Genomic DNA, 16,487 nt, shown 5'->3' with positions numbered 1-16,487 from the left:
AAAAAAAAAAAAAAACACCATGTGCCCAAGGGCCAGAGGTATGGGGGATGGGGAGCAACTGTCAATGGGTACGAGGTTTCCTTCCGGGGTGAGGAAATATTCTGGCACTAGACAGAGGCAGGACTTGCACAACACTGTGAATGTACTAAATCCCACTGAATTGTTCGCTTTAAAATGATTGATTTTATGTTAAAGGAATCTCACCTCAATTTAAAAAAAATACAGATACAAAAGAACAAATACTGTATGATTCCTACTTTTAGGAGAAGTCTGGAGCCGTGGAATTCAGAGAGCCGGTAAAATCAGAATGGTGGCTGCCCGGGGTGGGGTGTGCGGGGAAAGAATGTGGAGTCAGTGGTTAAAGGGGCACAGTTTCAATGTGGGAAGATGAGAAAGTTCTAGGGATGGATGATGGTGATGCTTGCACCACTGAAATGTACTCAGAACAGCACACTTAAAAATGGTTAAAGTGGCAAATTTACGCTATGTGCATTTCCCCACAATTTAAAAAGTCAAGTGCTGACAGTCCAAACGCACCACTGTCCTCATCAGCAGAGCAGCCCAGCCCCATCTGAGCTCACTCGCTTCTATCGGGAGACGACAGCTTCCCAGTTTTTCCAGGCGAGCAACTTCGAGTAACTGAACGCCCTCTTTACAAACAGGATGGAGACTGTGCGTCTGTTTTCTCTATGGGGCAAGGCCAGATTAAGCAAAGAAAACACAGCAGGGCCCCTGCCCCTCCCCCCAGGAAAAACCCTGCCGGGTCAATAGCAGAACTAAAAGGCCTGGCGTACACTTTCACTTCCTGCCCAAGTCCCCCGACTCCCGGTGTCCAGCGAGGCCCAGACTGGGGATGGGTGGCAGGTGCTGCTCTGTGAGCCTGCTCCCAGAAGGGTTTGTCTGTGCTGAGCTCCGGTCAGCAGGACGCAGCCACGCTGGTTCCAGGAGGCTCCGGGCGTCGTCTGCAGGAGGTGAAGGACCCACAGGAGGGGTACTGGTGTGGCTGAAAGGGACTGGACTCTGGGAGCCCTGGGTCCCCTGGCCACTCTGGCAGTGCACCTCTGGGTACATCACTTCCCTGTCTGGCCCTGAACATCCTCACCAGCAGAAATGAGAGAGCTGGATTCATTCAGGAAAGATAAATGGGTTTATCTCATGAGCTGACTTCTGTCAACAGGGAGGCTCTGGGTGCAGCAGGGCACCAGGATGGACAAGTGATGTCCACCATCAGCAGGATGGGGGGGCGGTGACAACTCATAGTCTGTGTGTCTGCCACCCCTGGATGGGATTCCTCAGAGAGCCAGTCCTTGACAACGTTCCATGAGCGTTCCTTCCAGGTCTAGAATACACTCAGTGGCCTCCCTGACAGACACACGTCCATTCAAACCTCTGCTCACACACTTCCCCTTTCAGAGAGCTTACTACCTCTCCTATTCCTCCACGTACAGGGAGCCAGTATTTCTGCCCTCAACACTGTCCCAGGACTGTGGTTCCAATTTCTGGTACCATGAAAAGTAAGATGGTTCTTTTTTTTTTTTTTTTTAAGATTTTATTTATTTATTCATGAGAGACACAGAGAAGGAGAGAGAGGCAGAGACATGGCAGAGGGAGAAGCATGTTCCATGCAGGGAGCCCGATGCCAGACTCGATCCCAGGACTCCAGGACCATACCCTGGGCCGAAGGCAGGTGCCAAACCACTGAGCCACCCGGGATCCCCAAGTAAGATGGTCCTTTGTTGTACCTTACAACCTTGCTGAAGAAGGCTCACTCCTTATCCCAGCTCCTATGAAGAGACTTATAGCTCCTTCCACCATTCCACATGTGAACAGGTTTCCAAACGATGGCCTGTTCTAGAAACACAAGGTTCTATCTGTGCTCTGTTCACCATGTGTCTCCCTGACTACATTCCCCAGACTCCCTTGCAGCTAGGAGTTGCCATGTGACTTGGTCTGGCCAATAAGATGAAAGCAGAAGTCTCCTTAAAAGGGTAGAAGTCCTCCTCTCCCTACTCTTCTCTGCCACTCCCACTTCCTGCTAACTGGAATGCAGACATGGTGGCCAACAGCCCACTTCCCACCAACTGGCATATCGATGCAATGGTAGGAATCTGAGCTGCTACATGGACCATAAGGCAAAGTGCTAAGAAGAGTGGAGCAACAAGATAGAAGCAGCAGCTTGGGTCCTTTTGAAGAATACAGACCAACCACACTAGTCCTCATATGACAGCCTATGCCCCAGACCTCTTTTATAGGAAAGAAAGAAACTTTTGTTTAAGCTGCTGGGTTGTTTTTTGTTGCTGTTATTTTTTCTTTTCTTTTTAATATTACATCAACCCTGAACCCAAATGCAGGATAAATCAAGTCTGACTGCAGATGATGCGAGCCTGGCTATCTCCACACAAGGCACTGTGCCATCTTCGGTAGGAATGGACATGACCCCAGTGGCGAGGTCCTTGACTTCAAGAGCCCATACCATGCCCTAATATCTGCCCCTTGAGAATTCAAGGCCAACAATTCCAAGGTTGATGGTTTCTGCACACTCAGTGGATGGATTAGCTTTACCAGTGGATGATTTACCATTTATTTAGTAGCTACCATTTATCAGGCACCTACTCTATGCCTCAGGGGATCAGCTCAATTCTGCACGAATGATCACAGCCCTACCACAGATGAAATCCAAAGGCATCCAGCACATTGGTGCTAAAACTCAGGACTCCAACCTGGTGTTCTCTCCTTATGGCTTTCAGGAGACCCACGGGATGAGAGCACTGCCCCTGGGAAGTGAGGGCAAGAGGAAGCCACGGGTGGCAGGGAGGATGAGAAGAGGAAAAGGAAGGAAGGCAGGAGCAGGAGAAACTCTCACACTCCAGCAAGGGGAGACATCTGTGAAGACTTCAGGGTCAAGAGAAACACAGAGGTTGAAATCAGAGAGAAGCACACGTGGAAGCATCAGAAATTGCAGCTGGAATGGTTTCTTTCTTACACTGGGTGGTTACAGTTACGCAGTATTTTATATACTGCTTTGGATGGCTGACGTCATTCAGCATTCTAAAAGGAAGACAGAATATGCAGTTTACTGTATGTCAAGCACACCGCAATAAAGAGGGCTTTTTTAGACGCACCTAGAAATGGGGGTGGGACAGAGGGAGAGAAAGAGAGAGAGAGGAAGGAGAGAGGGAAGGGTTAAGCCTCCCAACATGGTGGCTTCTCTCGGCCCACGCTCCTCTCTGCTACAAAGAAGGGCGGCCACGCTGACCGCAGCAGCCCCATCCACGAAGCCACAGCCCTCTGTGGAAAGGGCCACTTCACCTCCACGTAGCTGAAGCCTCCTTAGGTGAAATGACGTCTCAAAGCTTCCAAGTGAGTCACCCTCCAGCCTGGCCACCCCAGAACCACGTTCCACCCACCAGCAATTCTGACAAAGACAAGCAGAAGCTGCGCTCCCCTCGGTGCTCCCTCCACAGCGTGGTGCAGGGCTGGGCCAGGCTGGCGGGGCCTCAGCTCGGACACCGTCCTGGGCCTGCTCCCCAGTGCAGGGCGGGCGCTGGCAGGAGGGGCGGGGCCGGGGCAAGGGAAGCCCCACAAGGAGGGTGCCTGGGGCTGGGCACCCTTGGCAGCTCCTCCCACACGGGGGGTAGGGGGGCCTTGTGTCTCTGCCTCAAAACAGGAGGCTGGGGTTAGTCTTCTCCTGTGGCCTAACTCAGTTCACCCCTGGGATCCTCCCCCTGGAGGTCTGGACCGAAATCAGGGAGCCGGCACAAATCCGCCCGCAGAGCACAAGTGGGATGGGATCTGCCCAGCCCAGGTGCGCCTGGGTGAACAGGAACTGCACATGGGGGGCGTAGGGAGGGTAAATCAGCGACAGGTGGCTCGATCAAAGACCAGCAGCTTTACTCCTACCACCCATCTCGACCTCTCCAGGCTCAAGAGGGCCTGAAGCCCGATGCCCCCGGCCCCAGGCAGGCCCTGGGCCCGAATAAGCAGGTGAAGTGCAGAGCAAGTGTCCAGCCTCTAAGAGGCGGCCGCCAGCGGCTCCAGCCCACAGCCACCAGACAGGAACGCGGGCACAGCCAAGGAGTGCGCTGGTCCACGCTCTGCCTCGGTGTCCCTGGCCGTGGAGCAGGGACAATAATAAAGGCCCCGGCATCACAGGACCATTCTGAGAATCAGAGGAGCAGAGAGAACCATTTAGAACAGCACCAGGCACGTAGTAAGTGACAATGTGTTTGCTTTTGTTATTATTAGAAAATGGAAATCCAAAATTTTTTTTTTAAGGGCAACTCTCCCGATTTTTAAATGCAGACAACTTACTAAAGGATTTTTTTTTCCCCCAAAACACTGTGTGGGCCAAGGAAAATATATGGGCAGACTGGACTTGGCCCGTGGGTCACCCGCCTGCAACCTCTACTCAGCGTGTCCCTGCCTCCCTCTGAGGCAGACCCAAGTCCTGCAGGCATCGCAAATCACCAGTCGGGACTTGAGATCACTCCACTTCTAATGCCAGCTTCCAAGCCCATGAATCTCTTAATGGGAAATAAATGTTTAAATCAACCCCCACTGACTCCCACACCAAAGGGACAGGAACTACTACTTCTTACCCACCACATCCAAGTCGCCAGCTTTATTTCATAGGAAGGGGGAAAAAAAAAAAGACTTATTTGAAAAAGAAGACGGAGAGGAGAAGAAGAAGAAAGAAAACCAACAAAGGCAATCTCGAGAGTGCCCCGCTGTTGACTTGGGCACCAGCCGCTGCCGGTCAGAGGAAAACAGCTCAGCTCTGAAACCCGTCCCAGACACGAAAATTACAGAGCAGCGTCGCTGACATACCCCTGCCCTTTCTGTGTCATTCACTCAGGAGGAATGCAATTAAATACCCCTCCCCCACAACAAACAAGCTGGGAAACGTCAGCTGCTGGTGCTGGTGCTCTGGGAGCTGAAAGGAACTGACCTCGGAGAAGGACACGGGGAGGCAGGGCCACTAGGCAGGGCAGTGCGGGGATGAGGAACCCTATCCTCGGGTCCATTGTACAGATCAGGTCACTGAGGGCATGCACAGCAGACAGGACATAAGCAGACCTGACACCCATGGTGGGTAGCCACTATGTGGCTCAAAGGGACAAGAGAAGAACAGGACACACAGTCTGTCCTTGACCCCTCTCTCACTAGCCTTTGCAAAAGGTCACGAGATCTTATCATGCCCCTGTTTCCCAGGTACTCAGAATAAAAAATCCAAGCTCCTTACTGAGGCCGCCATGGCAGTCATGATTGGCCCCTGACCACCCCTCCAAACTTCTACCTCAGGGCCTATGCACTTGCTCTGTCCAAATGTTCCTCCCCAGATCCCCAAAGGACTGGTCCCTCCATCAGTGCCACCTGCTCAGGCCCCTCCCTGGCTGCACTACCTAAAATGTGCCCCCAGCCCACCTGTCTCCACCACTTTGCCTGTCTGACCTGCATGCTGGCACTTGCCACCTCTGAAGGCCTTATGACTGCTGACTTGTTGGCTGTCACCTCCCTGCCCCCATGAACTCTAAGTTTCCAGAGAGCAGAGGCCGTGTTGGAATGCCCTAGAACAGTGCACAGCACAGAGTTGATGTTCAGCAGTGTGGAATGGGTCATGGAGTTCACCATCTACTCATAACCAGGAGAATCACGGGCCAGATGGGTCAAATCCCCAACCCCTGGGCCAACCAAGTGCCGTGGGAACACTGAAGATAAGACACCATAAAGGACACCAAAAATAGGAAGAGCTCATCTTAATTAGACACCTTCAGGGTCCTGAATCTTGTCCTAGCTTGTTTCATGCATTCTCTCATTTCATTCTGACCACAATCCCAGGTCACAAATGCTACTGCTGGGGTGCCTGGGTTGGTCATGATCCTGGGGGCCTGGGCCCAGGCCTCTCATGGGGCTCCCTGCTCAGTGAGGAGCCTGTTTCTTCTTCTCCCTCTGCCCCTCCCCTCAGTCGTGCTCACACACACACTCTCTCTCTCTCAAGTGAATAAATAAAATCTTTTAAAAATAAATAATGAAAAAATATTACTACTGATTTCATCTTAGAGATGAAGAAACTGAGACAAATTATATGACTTGCCCAAAATCACACACACACTTAGTAAATTTCAGTGCAAGGAGTAAAATTCCATTGAGTGAAATGCCATCGTTTTCCCCTTCCTATGAAATAAAGCTGGCGACTTGGATGTGGTGGGTAAGAAGATGTGTATATACGTGTATATGTATATGTATATACACATGTAGTATGTAACATGTACTTGTGCGCATGTGTCACTATACACCATATGTGTACACTGTGTGCACATCACGTGTGCCTACATACATGTGTTTGTATATGCGTGCATCTCTACACGAGTGTACAACTGTATGCATACACCTGTAAACCTACACTAGTCCTTATGCTCCCTTTCCTCCTCAGGAAAAGGTTTCCTTTTGCACTGATCTTGGGAGTCTCAGGGCTACAGCAAAGAGATGACATCATGAAGTCAGGAATTGTGTTTACTTACAAACTAGTAGTTCCAAGTACTTAAAACCAATATTTAATCATTTCTGACTTACAAAATCCCAGTTCCCTGTGGTTCCCCCAAATCTAGCCCAAGAGTCCACTTTCGTGTGGCATCTTAACAGGCAGGCTGGTGGAGGAGCAAGCACCCAGCCCTGACTCCCCAGGTACCATCAGCAGCTTCAGGTCAGGCCTTATCTTTAGTGCTTTGTCCAGACACATTTCTCCAGAGAAGGAAAGAAAGCAGCTCTGAGGTCAACAGCTCTGAAACATCTGGCTCTGCGACCTGGCCTAGGTGCAGACACCCCCTGCCACAATGCACATGCCAGGAAACAGCAGGCAGAGGCTTGGAGCCCCAACTTCGTGGCCAGGGGTGTATGCCAACAAAGGAAGTTCCCACGGTGAGCCGCCTCTGGAACCTGCACACCCACTACCTCTGCCAAGCACCGGGGGCCCCCCGGACAGGCCTGGTCCCAGCTGGGGAAGAAGCAGAGGGCAGAGGCGTGAGGCCACTTTGTTTATCTAATGCTTCTTGACATCTTTTTTTTTCTCTCTTCAAACTGAAACTGTCAAAAGTTATGCCTGATAAATCTGAAGGCTGTAGAGGAAGTGGTTTGTCCTTCCTCCTGCTCACGACTTCTGCAAAAGATAACACAGGGCTCTGGGTAAATTGTCAGGCCAGTCAGGGCTCCCAACAGGGCTCAGGGAAGCACTCTTTACCTGCAGACTTCGGCCAACTTCCTGACAAGGTCACAGGCCCTCCAGGCTCCTGCCCACACCTGTCTGAGGGGGCTCCACGGGAAAGGAGAAGACCTCCCCACACCACCTCCCAAGACTTGCAGGAAACTTGATCTCGGCAGGACCCCTGACCTGACAGCTCTTACACCCCCACCACAGCCTGAGAGTTGAGTGTTACTATCCCATTTGCCAGGAGGGACAACTGAGACAGAATGAAATTACGTACTCAATTTAACTGCAACAACTTGCCCAGCATCACACAGAGCCAGAGACTGGCAGAGCCTGAATTTAGGAATGTGTGACTCCAAAGTTCCAGGTCACCTGCCCTGGGAAGCCCTTTCTGGCCACTCCTTCCCCTGGGCTCACTCGGGCCCCTCCTCCTCTGCAGTCTTGGCAATACTGCTAGTAACAGTAGCAGTAACAAGAGCTCTCTCTTTCTCCTGCACTTTCTCCGTGCTGGGTACAGCGCTAATGCTGGACGTGCATTTTTCCCACTGGATCCTCTCAGAAGCCCAGGGGATTGGTACCACTATCCACCCCATTTTACTGATGAGAAACGAAAGCTGAGAGAGGTAAAGCCACTTGCCCAAGGTCACACAGCTGGTGAGGGTGGAACCTAGGGTGAAACTCCGGCTTACCACTCTGATCACTGGCCTAGGGTTCCTTTTGCCATGGCAGACTGATCCCAGCATCTCCAATACCAGAAGGTTCTCTCCATTATCTTGGATTTAGATGCTTCCTGCCTGAAATGACGTCAAGGGCCCGCCCCTTTGGGCCTCTCAACCAACACCAAAGGTTGAGGGAGAGAGGCCATTTCCTCACTGGCAACGAACTGAGCCCCACCCTCGTCACCAGTTCAGCCTTTCCTAGGTTCTCAGACCCAACGATGATCAAGTCAGGGCAAAGAACAAGGCTTTTTCAAGGCTGAGCAGGAAGGAACGAGGTGTTCGGGGGCATTCCAGGGAACTGGTTTCCATGTGCAAGTCCGAAGTCCTGAGCCCAGCATGCAGGACAGCTCACCTGGGCCCACCCCACTCAACACACTCCGGGCCCAAGAGCATTTCCCTCCCACAGATGTACCACCCTGCCACACCTCCGGGCTCAGCCAATGCCGTTCTTGGCCTGCAATGCTATTCCCTGCCTTCCCCACCAGCCCGAGGTGACCCCTTTTCTGCTCAGCAGCTGTCTCCCGGGGAACCCCAGCGCTTCCACCAGCTCCCCTGTCACCCTTACATATGTCGGAGTCTCTGCATCTCTGTATTCCCAGCCCTTGGCACAACACTGGCACCCAGTAGGTGTTCTGTAAGTGCACGTTTCAAGCACAGATGCCTAAACGCTGAGTGCATATAGGAGATGCAGGCACGGGGTGCATCTTCTCGTTCCTGCCCTACTTTCTGGCAGAAGGCTCCACTATGTAAGGAACCAAGAGGGCTGGGGCGGGAAGCCAGGCCCTTCACACTTTGTACTCCTCACTTGTAGGACATACACGTGCCTGAGTGTGTGAGTGGGGTGGAGGGGGAGGGAATGAGCCCATTCTAACTGATTTTGGAGGCAGAGCCAAGCTGGCCCCTGGGGGCAGAGGAACTGTGGCTTCCCCTTCCTCCCAAATCCACCAGTCACCTCAAGGTTGTCTCCTGTTCACCTCAGCCTCCAAAGGGCTACAGAGTGCCCCCCGTTGTGCATTTTATGGTCTTGTTCACTGGAACCCAAGCCCACAGGAACCAGAAGGAAGAGCTGAGAAAGATAAAACACTACATTTCTGTTCTTTCCACACCTGAACCTGGGTAAAAATGGCATTTTTGAGAGGACAGCAACTAAATCCTCCTGCCTTCTCATGGCAGGGGGAGGGAAGAAGGTGGAGGGGCGCCCCTGTGGAGAGGTGGGGGGGGGGGCAGCACTGTAGGGGCTGCCCTGTGACAAGCCCCAGCCCTGCAAGCACCCTGGCTCTGTCCCCACCCCCATCAATGGCCAAGATGCCATGGACCTGAGGCCCGACCCTCCAAGACAGAAGGACTGCCCCGGCCACCACAGCGAGTGGCAAACACAAGCCCAAGTACCCGACTCACACTCGCTCAGGCTGGGCCCACATGGGGCAGGAGGCATCGTTGAGCCCTGTGCCTAACAAACTGGAAATTTGTCCAACTAAAATCAACCTCTCTGTGCCCAAAAAGATCCCTGCCCCTGCCCTGTAAGGACAAGAGCACTTCAAAGGGTAGTTTGAGGGTTTCTCTTTGTTCATTTTCCTGTATGCTCTGGTCATCACGATCATCCAACCAGAAGGCTCCAGCCCCCAGTGAGGCACAGAGGAAACCCAGAGTCTGGCCTGGCCACAGCACTCCTGGAACCGTCTGCTGAAAGTCGCCTTTGCCTTTCCCGAACTTGGTGAGGGAACAAGGGCCTCTTTCAGAGCAGGGCCCTTTTGTTTCTGTTCCCAGGGAGGAGACGACCTCCCGCAGGGAGGGGGCACTGGACATTTGTTCGTTCAGCCATGGCATCCAGGGAAGTGATGCTGTGCAGTGTCCACCTCTCCAGCTGACCAAGCAACTGGATGGAGTTGGTCTGGTCGTCTGAAGACCACGCAGCCAGCAGCCTCACGACCCAACACTCGCCTCCTCTTCCCGTGACCAGCACAGCAAGCCTTGAGAACTCGGAGCTGCCAGGCACTGTGCTAAGTGCTTCCAAAGTGTGTCACCATCAAGCCTCCTCAAAAGCCTAGGGGCAGACACCACTAGCTTTCTTTATATGGACAGGAAAACTGAGGTTCACCACATTTAAGGTCACTGCCAAGGTCATCGCTAACAAGTGGCAGAGCTGGGATTCGAACCCAGTAACCACACATACATCCCTGGCTGCCAATCAACCAAGAAACAGCCAACTGAATTAATTTTTTTAAAAAGAGATAGAAATGAAGGGAAGGGGGAAAGAAAGAAAAAAGATGTCTGTAACACTTAGTAGTTCCATCTGAAATTAGCACATGCAAGAGTGACCCCTCTCTGGAATGTAAGGTCCTTCAGGGCGACCCTGCTTTGGTCACCCCATTGCCCAGCCGCTAGCTGAGTGTCCACCACACAGGAGACCCTAAGCAAACATTTGTGTGGTAACCCGGTCACTGTGAGTAAATTCCCACGCAGCTTTGCAGGGACAGCCTCTGCTGCAGGGACACTCTCCGCCTTTCCCGCAGATGTGAGCAAGGACTCGGCAGAGGGACAACTTACTGTGTTCACATTGCTTTGCCCAATGGGCCCCGCTGCATGCTACAGGGGAAGGACACAGCCTGAGAGGACCCCCCACCACTCATTCACCCCAAGCCACACATCTCAGCTGTTCATCGCACTCATTCATTCTTTCACTCATTTCTTTATTCCCTTGTTTGACAAATGTTTGCTGAGGGCCAACATGCCGCCAGGCGCTTACTGGGAGGCCCTCCCAGACTCAAACTGCACCCGTTAGGGATACTTCATGGAGATGGCGAACCCTCAGCAGGGCGGCAAAGACCGAGGGGCGCCTCCCTCAGTCCCAGGATCTTCACAAAGGTTTTTGTATTTCGAAATGAAGATCCATCCCACACCACTGAAGACTGTGGGCACACAGCATAATCCTGCATGGACAGAAACAGCATGCACAAGTGACCACCTGCAAAAACAGTAACTGGCAGCATTCCAGGTAAATTTTATTTTCCACATTATTTGTGCTGTCTGATTTTTCTACAATGAACCCAAGTTCTCTATGCAATGAGGGAGATGGAGATGAACATCTTTAGGAGAACGATGTCCCCTCCTGGCTATACATCCAAAAGAACTGAAACCAGTCAACCTGACAGCTGTTTGCCGCCACATGCGTGGCAACGTTACTCACAGGGCCAAGTGTCCATCCACAGACGTGGCCATACCCACACAACGGAATACTACTCAGCTATAAAAAGGAATGGAATTTGATACATGCTACAACATGGGTAGACCCTGAAATTATCATGCTGAGTGACATTAGCCAACCCCAGAAGGCCAAGTGTTACAGGATTACACTTATGCGAGCTACCTGGAACAGGCAAATTCATATAGAGAGAAGATAGAAGAGAGGCTCTTGGGGGAGGAGGAGAGGTTAGTATTTAATACAGGGTTTATGTGGGAGACGAACAAGTTTAGATGCAGTGAGCAGTGAGGGTAATGTAACACTGCAAATGCATTCAATGCCACTGAATTGTACACCTACAAATGGTTAAAATTTTAAATGCTGTGTACCTTTCACTCCAATTAAACCAAAAAAAAACAAAACAAAAAAAAAAAAAAAAACATTCAGAGCCTCAAATACCTAAGACTGAGGGAAGACAAAGTGAGAGAACCAGAAGCTGCACTCAGGGAGGGATGTGACCCAGTAGTGTCTGCCCCCTGGCCTTGGTCCACCCAACCATAAAAATGAGAGCACTGGTCTAGATGATGATGAGTCCCCACCGGACCAGACATGGACTCAGTGACCTGCTCTTTCACTTCCTGACACAGGGAGGATTCTAGGAAGATGCTGGCAGGTGAACACCTCCAGGTCGTGATGCCAACTCCCAAGATGCACCTCCCCCAGGTAAAGTAAACGGGCAGTGAACACCTGCTCGGAACACCTCTCCTGTTATATCTGAGTGGCCATGCTCAAGCCACCCGCCCCTTGGAGCCTCAGTTTCCTTATCTGTGAAGTAGAGAGACTGATGAGGTTACTTTCTCTGCACTCTCCCTTCCTGTACATATGGCCAAGGCTCTTGTCACACAGGGGCACCAACCTTGCCTCTGAGCTCGCAGCCTGGAGAAGACCACCTTGGCCAGTAACCGAGAGGATGGGGCCAACCTTGGCTGCATCTGAGCTCAGCAGGGAGGCTGTTGAGGCTGGAGGCTGGAGAAGCAGAGTTCTCTCTGGGCCTTTCCTTGCTGGCCAACCAATGCCTACTCAGTTTTCCTTAAGTGGAATCTTACAAGACTGGGGACATAAAGATCACCCAGGAAGTCCCTTGAGGTCACAAAAGCTGGGGCTTAGGGAAAAGCACAAGGGCTCAGGTCAGCCTGACCTGGGTGTGAATCATGCTCTGAGACCCACAGCTGTGTGACCCTGGAGGCCATGGACATGACCCACTGCAGGAGATGGCTGTGAAGATGAAACAGACGCACCAGCGCTTGGCACACAGTAGGTGCTCAAGAAATGGTAGATTCCATTATTACGCCCAGCCTAGCACATGGCAACCGGGACCCAGCTGGACAGAGAGCTGGCTTGGATCGCCCTGCAAAATCCTCAGGGAAGGGAGAGGCTTCCATGCACACAGCACACTTTTAAAAAAGAATTTGAGCATCATAAAAAAACACAACCGCATCCCGCCAAACTGCCAAACGTGGTGGGAGTAATGAAGCAAACAAAAGGGAAAGTTCAACTCCTTTTCTTGGCTTCAGAACATGCAAATGCAAAATCCAGTGGCAAAGCAATCATCCCTGCAGAATTCCAGGTCTACATCTGAAATGGCCCCACAGAACCCTCTCTCTGTCTCTAATCACTTAAATCATGTTTCACTCCAGAATGTGGCTAAAGATGGGTGCCCGGCTCTTGTTGAAAGAGTCGGGGACACCTGGGTGGCTCAGGGGTTGAGCATCTGCCTTCTGCTCAGGGTGTGATCCCAGGATCCAAGTTTGAGTCCCATATCGGGCTCCTTGCGGGAGGCCTACTTCTCCCTCTGCCTGTGTCTCTGCCTCTGTGTGTGTGTGTGATGAATAAATAAATTAAAATCTTCAAAAAAAAAAAAAGAGTAAAACAGCGAGGGAACTCATTTATTGGGGGTCTTCTTCTATGTTACCCACCAAGGAAGACACTTGGTTTCTCTTAACTATGCTGGTCAGCCTCCTTGCTGTCCTAGAACCGCGTGCATCCTGTACCTTACAAAGGGACTCAGCTCACTTCAGCTCACTTTGCCAGCAGCCAGCATAACTCACTCAATAAAAACAGCAGCCCTTCACAGCACAAAGGATCCACGCTTCTGAGTCAAGTTCAAGGTGATCAAACACAAAGTCCACCGTGGCTTACTTGGACACTCTCCGGGCCTATTTTTTTATGATTAGTCTTTAATCCTTGACTGCTAGGGGTTAGTGGCCACTCTGTCCCCTAGCTCTACAGGTCAGAGAGGTGAGGCGGCCCAAGGTCACTCTGCGTACTGAGCGGGGCTGAGCGCTGCACCACATCTGCGATGCCGGCGGAGTCACCCTGCACCGACTACAGCGCGGCTTCGGTGATGCGCTCGGCCTTATCGAGGAGAGAAGAACTGTTCTAAATCTGAAAACAAACATTTTAGGGGCAAGAAGTACCAACCTTGAAACTCCAGACTAGGATAAAAGAAAAAAATACTTCACCATAACCAAGAAGACTAAACACAGCTCTACAAGCACAGAAAATGCTGTGTGGACAAACCCACTTCTGCAGCCAAAGCAACAGAACTCTGAATGAAAATCTTGATCTCTCATATTTAATGAAACTTTTTTTTTTTATCATTTACACGTTTATTTCTGTACAAAGTTCCATTTCCTGCTCGTGAAGTGTCGCAGACCCCTGGGACTGGTTTATGACCTGGGAGTCCAGGCAGGATTCCCCAAGAATGCCTACATTACGGATGCTAAGTCCCACGAGCCTGTTATCTTATCATTTCATCAGCAGAAGGGTCTGTAGCTTTCATCAAATTTTCAAAAGGGGTGAGTTGTTCAGAAAAGTCCAAGACCCAGTGTCCTGGCACACTCATTCAGTTGGGTAGACCTGTCATTTCCATTGCCTGTAACTGACAAACAGACCTACTGACTCTTCACTCCACTGTGAGGATGGAAACGAAACCAGGAATGAAAGAAAGAATAAATCACTTCCCAAAGCAAGTCATGCAGAGCACAAACAGGCCAAAATTTAAGTGGATGTGACAGAGGAGTCGTTAAAAATTAATAATAACAGTACGATTTCATAGGCCTGCAGAAAGGAAAGAGGAAGAAAACCAGCATTACTTGAGTCAGGCCTCATCTTTATGAGGCAGCGGAGCTCCCTAGGGTGGAGCGTTGTCCACGCAGTGCACTGCCACAGGACACGCCTACAGGGGCATCCAGCACACACTAGGTCCTCAATTAGTATCTGCCAGATGCTGAAGAAATACTCCAGGCCACTTATTTCTCACAACCGTGGGATGCAGTGATTACGATTTCCAGTTTCACAGACCAGGCTCAAAGAAGTCACGTGACTTACCCGCAGTTACAACCAGAAAGAGGCAGAACTGGGATTTAGACTGAGATCCATGCACTGTTGTGCAAAACCCAGATCATTCCCCCTACACCACACCTTGTTTTGATGTCAGACTTTTAACCCAAAGTCATCTCTCAACAGAGGGTCATCACTACAGTCCTGGGGCTCCCCAGAGGGTCATTTAATGTCCTTGGGTCTCGGGTTCCGAATGGGTACAGTGGGAGACAGGTTGCAGGCCAACGATTGATTAGTAGTGGCCATCTCCAGGCTCACTAGCAAGGATTGATCATGCCAGGATTGATTAGCAATGTCTACCAGGGGTGAGGGAATTAGGAGTGGCAGCACGTGTGTCATGTATTTGCTATCCCAGAACTAGATGGCCTGCAGGTTCTCTCTGCCTCTGATTCTAATTATAAAAATTTAAAGGGAGCGGGGGATGGAAAAGGAAAGAACAGACTAACATTTTCCAGCACTGCCCATGGCTGAATTCAGCAAAGCCAAAACGGCCGACCAGCCCGTTCTGCATGCTTTGTGCACACAGCCCTGCCACATGGGAGGAAGTGGAAAACATCAGATCTGCTGCCTGCACACCCAATAAGACACCCCATCCAAGCCAACAGCGGCCCAAGAGTGGCTTTTGTCTAGTTTGGCCTGGGTCGTAAAACACCTCATCAATCAGTAAACATACCAACCTCGAAGATTGCTCCACTGGGCTTTGTACCCTGGCCTAACCTCTCACCCAGCCTCAGCCTCGAGCTAACTCCTTCACCTCACTCAGCCTCAGTTTCCTGACCCTGGAGAGCCCTCACAGAGTTGCACAATGATTAAACACAATGGCGCATCAAACTTCTTAACACGGCAACAAGCCCGCAGTGCCTGTGCCCCTGGGATGATCATCACCATTCTGTGAAGGCAGCGTATTTTCAGAAAAGAGTCCACGTCCAAGAGATTGATTTCATTTTCCCATGTTTAGAGTATGGCCCATTTGGTTACTGTGAGCGCTAAAAGGGAAGAGCACTGAAAACTACTCCATCCTCCTGAAGCTCCTGGTGTATCAGCCGGGGCCCCAGGAAGAAACAGATGGCAGACACAAAATGGTGTAATTTGGAGAAACTGTAACAAAAGGACGACATACCAAGGTGTGGGCAGAACACAGGGAAAGCACGAGAGATGGCTTCTCTCCCCAGGGTGACCAACTGTCCCATTCTGCTTGGACTGCGGGGTTTCCCAGGACACAGCGCTTGAGTGCAGACAGAGAGAGGTTCCCTGGGACAGTCCCAGGCAGGCCAGTACAGCTGGTCACCCCATTTCTACCACAGGTGTTTCCATTACTAGGCTGGGGGGGGGGGGCGGTGACAGGACAGGAGCTGTGACTGAGGGACCCTGACTGCCCACAGCAATCTTAAATTAAGGGGCCGACAACTATCATCTCTTCCAGGGTCCCCACTGGTCAAACCCCCCTGGAAGCCAGACGGCATGGAGGCCACTAAGGCAGGCCACATGGCCAGGTCCTGGGTGTAGAGAAAAGCCAAGAATGGAGCAATATCTTGGGATCGCCAGGGGACCAGGACCCATGTCTGAGAAGGCTCGCCAGGGAGGCCCATGGGGACTCAGAGCTCCCAGCCCTCATCCAACAGGAAGGACAGCAATCTCCTCCTCCTCTGGGATGGGAACATTGGGATAAAACAACCAGACTCAAGCTCCATGAAGCCAGTGTGTACACATTTAATACTCCACATTCAAATGTGGGCACAGCAGGGCTCTGAGGAAGAAGCCCCTCCCCTGGCACCACCGACAGTGTAAATAGAGTCACAATGACACAACGAGCTATCACAAAAAAAAAAAAAAAGGGAGGGGGGTTTCGTGACTCTTTCATCGCAGATCTAAGGAGGTGGAGGAGACAAAAAGCCTGCTAGGGTGGGGGGAGGGGGTGGGAGGAGTGGGGATGGGACACACACAGAGGTGTGCCTCCTGGAAGGGCCATGAGTGGTCTACC

General features: G+C 51.3%; 1 protein-coding gene across 2 annotated transcripts in view; it reads right to left on the bottom strand.

Annotated features, from left to right (window-relative positions):
• Positions 1-16,487, bottom strand: part of CMIP (c-Maf inducing protein) — a 231,038-nt gene that overhangs the window by 200,902 nt on the left and 13,649 nt on the right. The window contains exon 1 of one of the 2 annotated variants that reach the window (XM_077890965.1): positions 7,894-7,962. The exons of the other annotated variant lie outside the window; for it this stretch is intronic. Within the exon in view, the coding sequence (XP_077747091.1) occupies positions 7,894-7,947 (54 nt within the window). The 5' untranslated portion in view covers positions 7,948-7,962. Of the gene's footprint in view, positions 1-7,893; positions 7,963-16,487 lie in introns of those variants that run through there. 2 annotated transcript variants of the gene reach the window in all.

The sequence above is a fragment of the Canis aureus genome, chromosome 3, assembly GCF_053574225.1.
Source record: "Canis aureus isolate CA01 chromosome 3, VMU_Caureus_v.1.0, whole genome shotgun sequence".
Classification (NCBI taxonomy): domain Eukaryota; kingdom Metazoa; phylum Chordata; class Mammalia; order Carnivora; family Canidae; genus Canis; species Canis aureus.
Note: the sequence above shows the minus strand (reverse complement) of the source record. Positions and strands in the feature narration are given on the sequence as shown.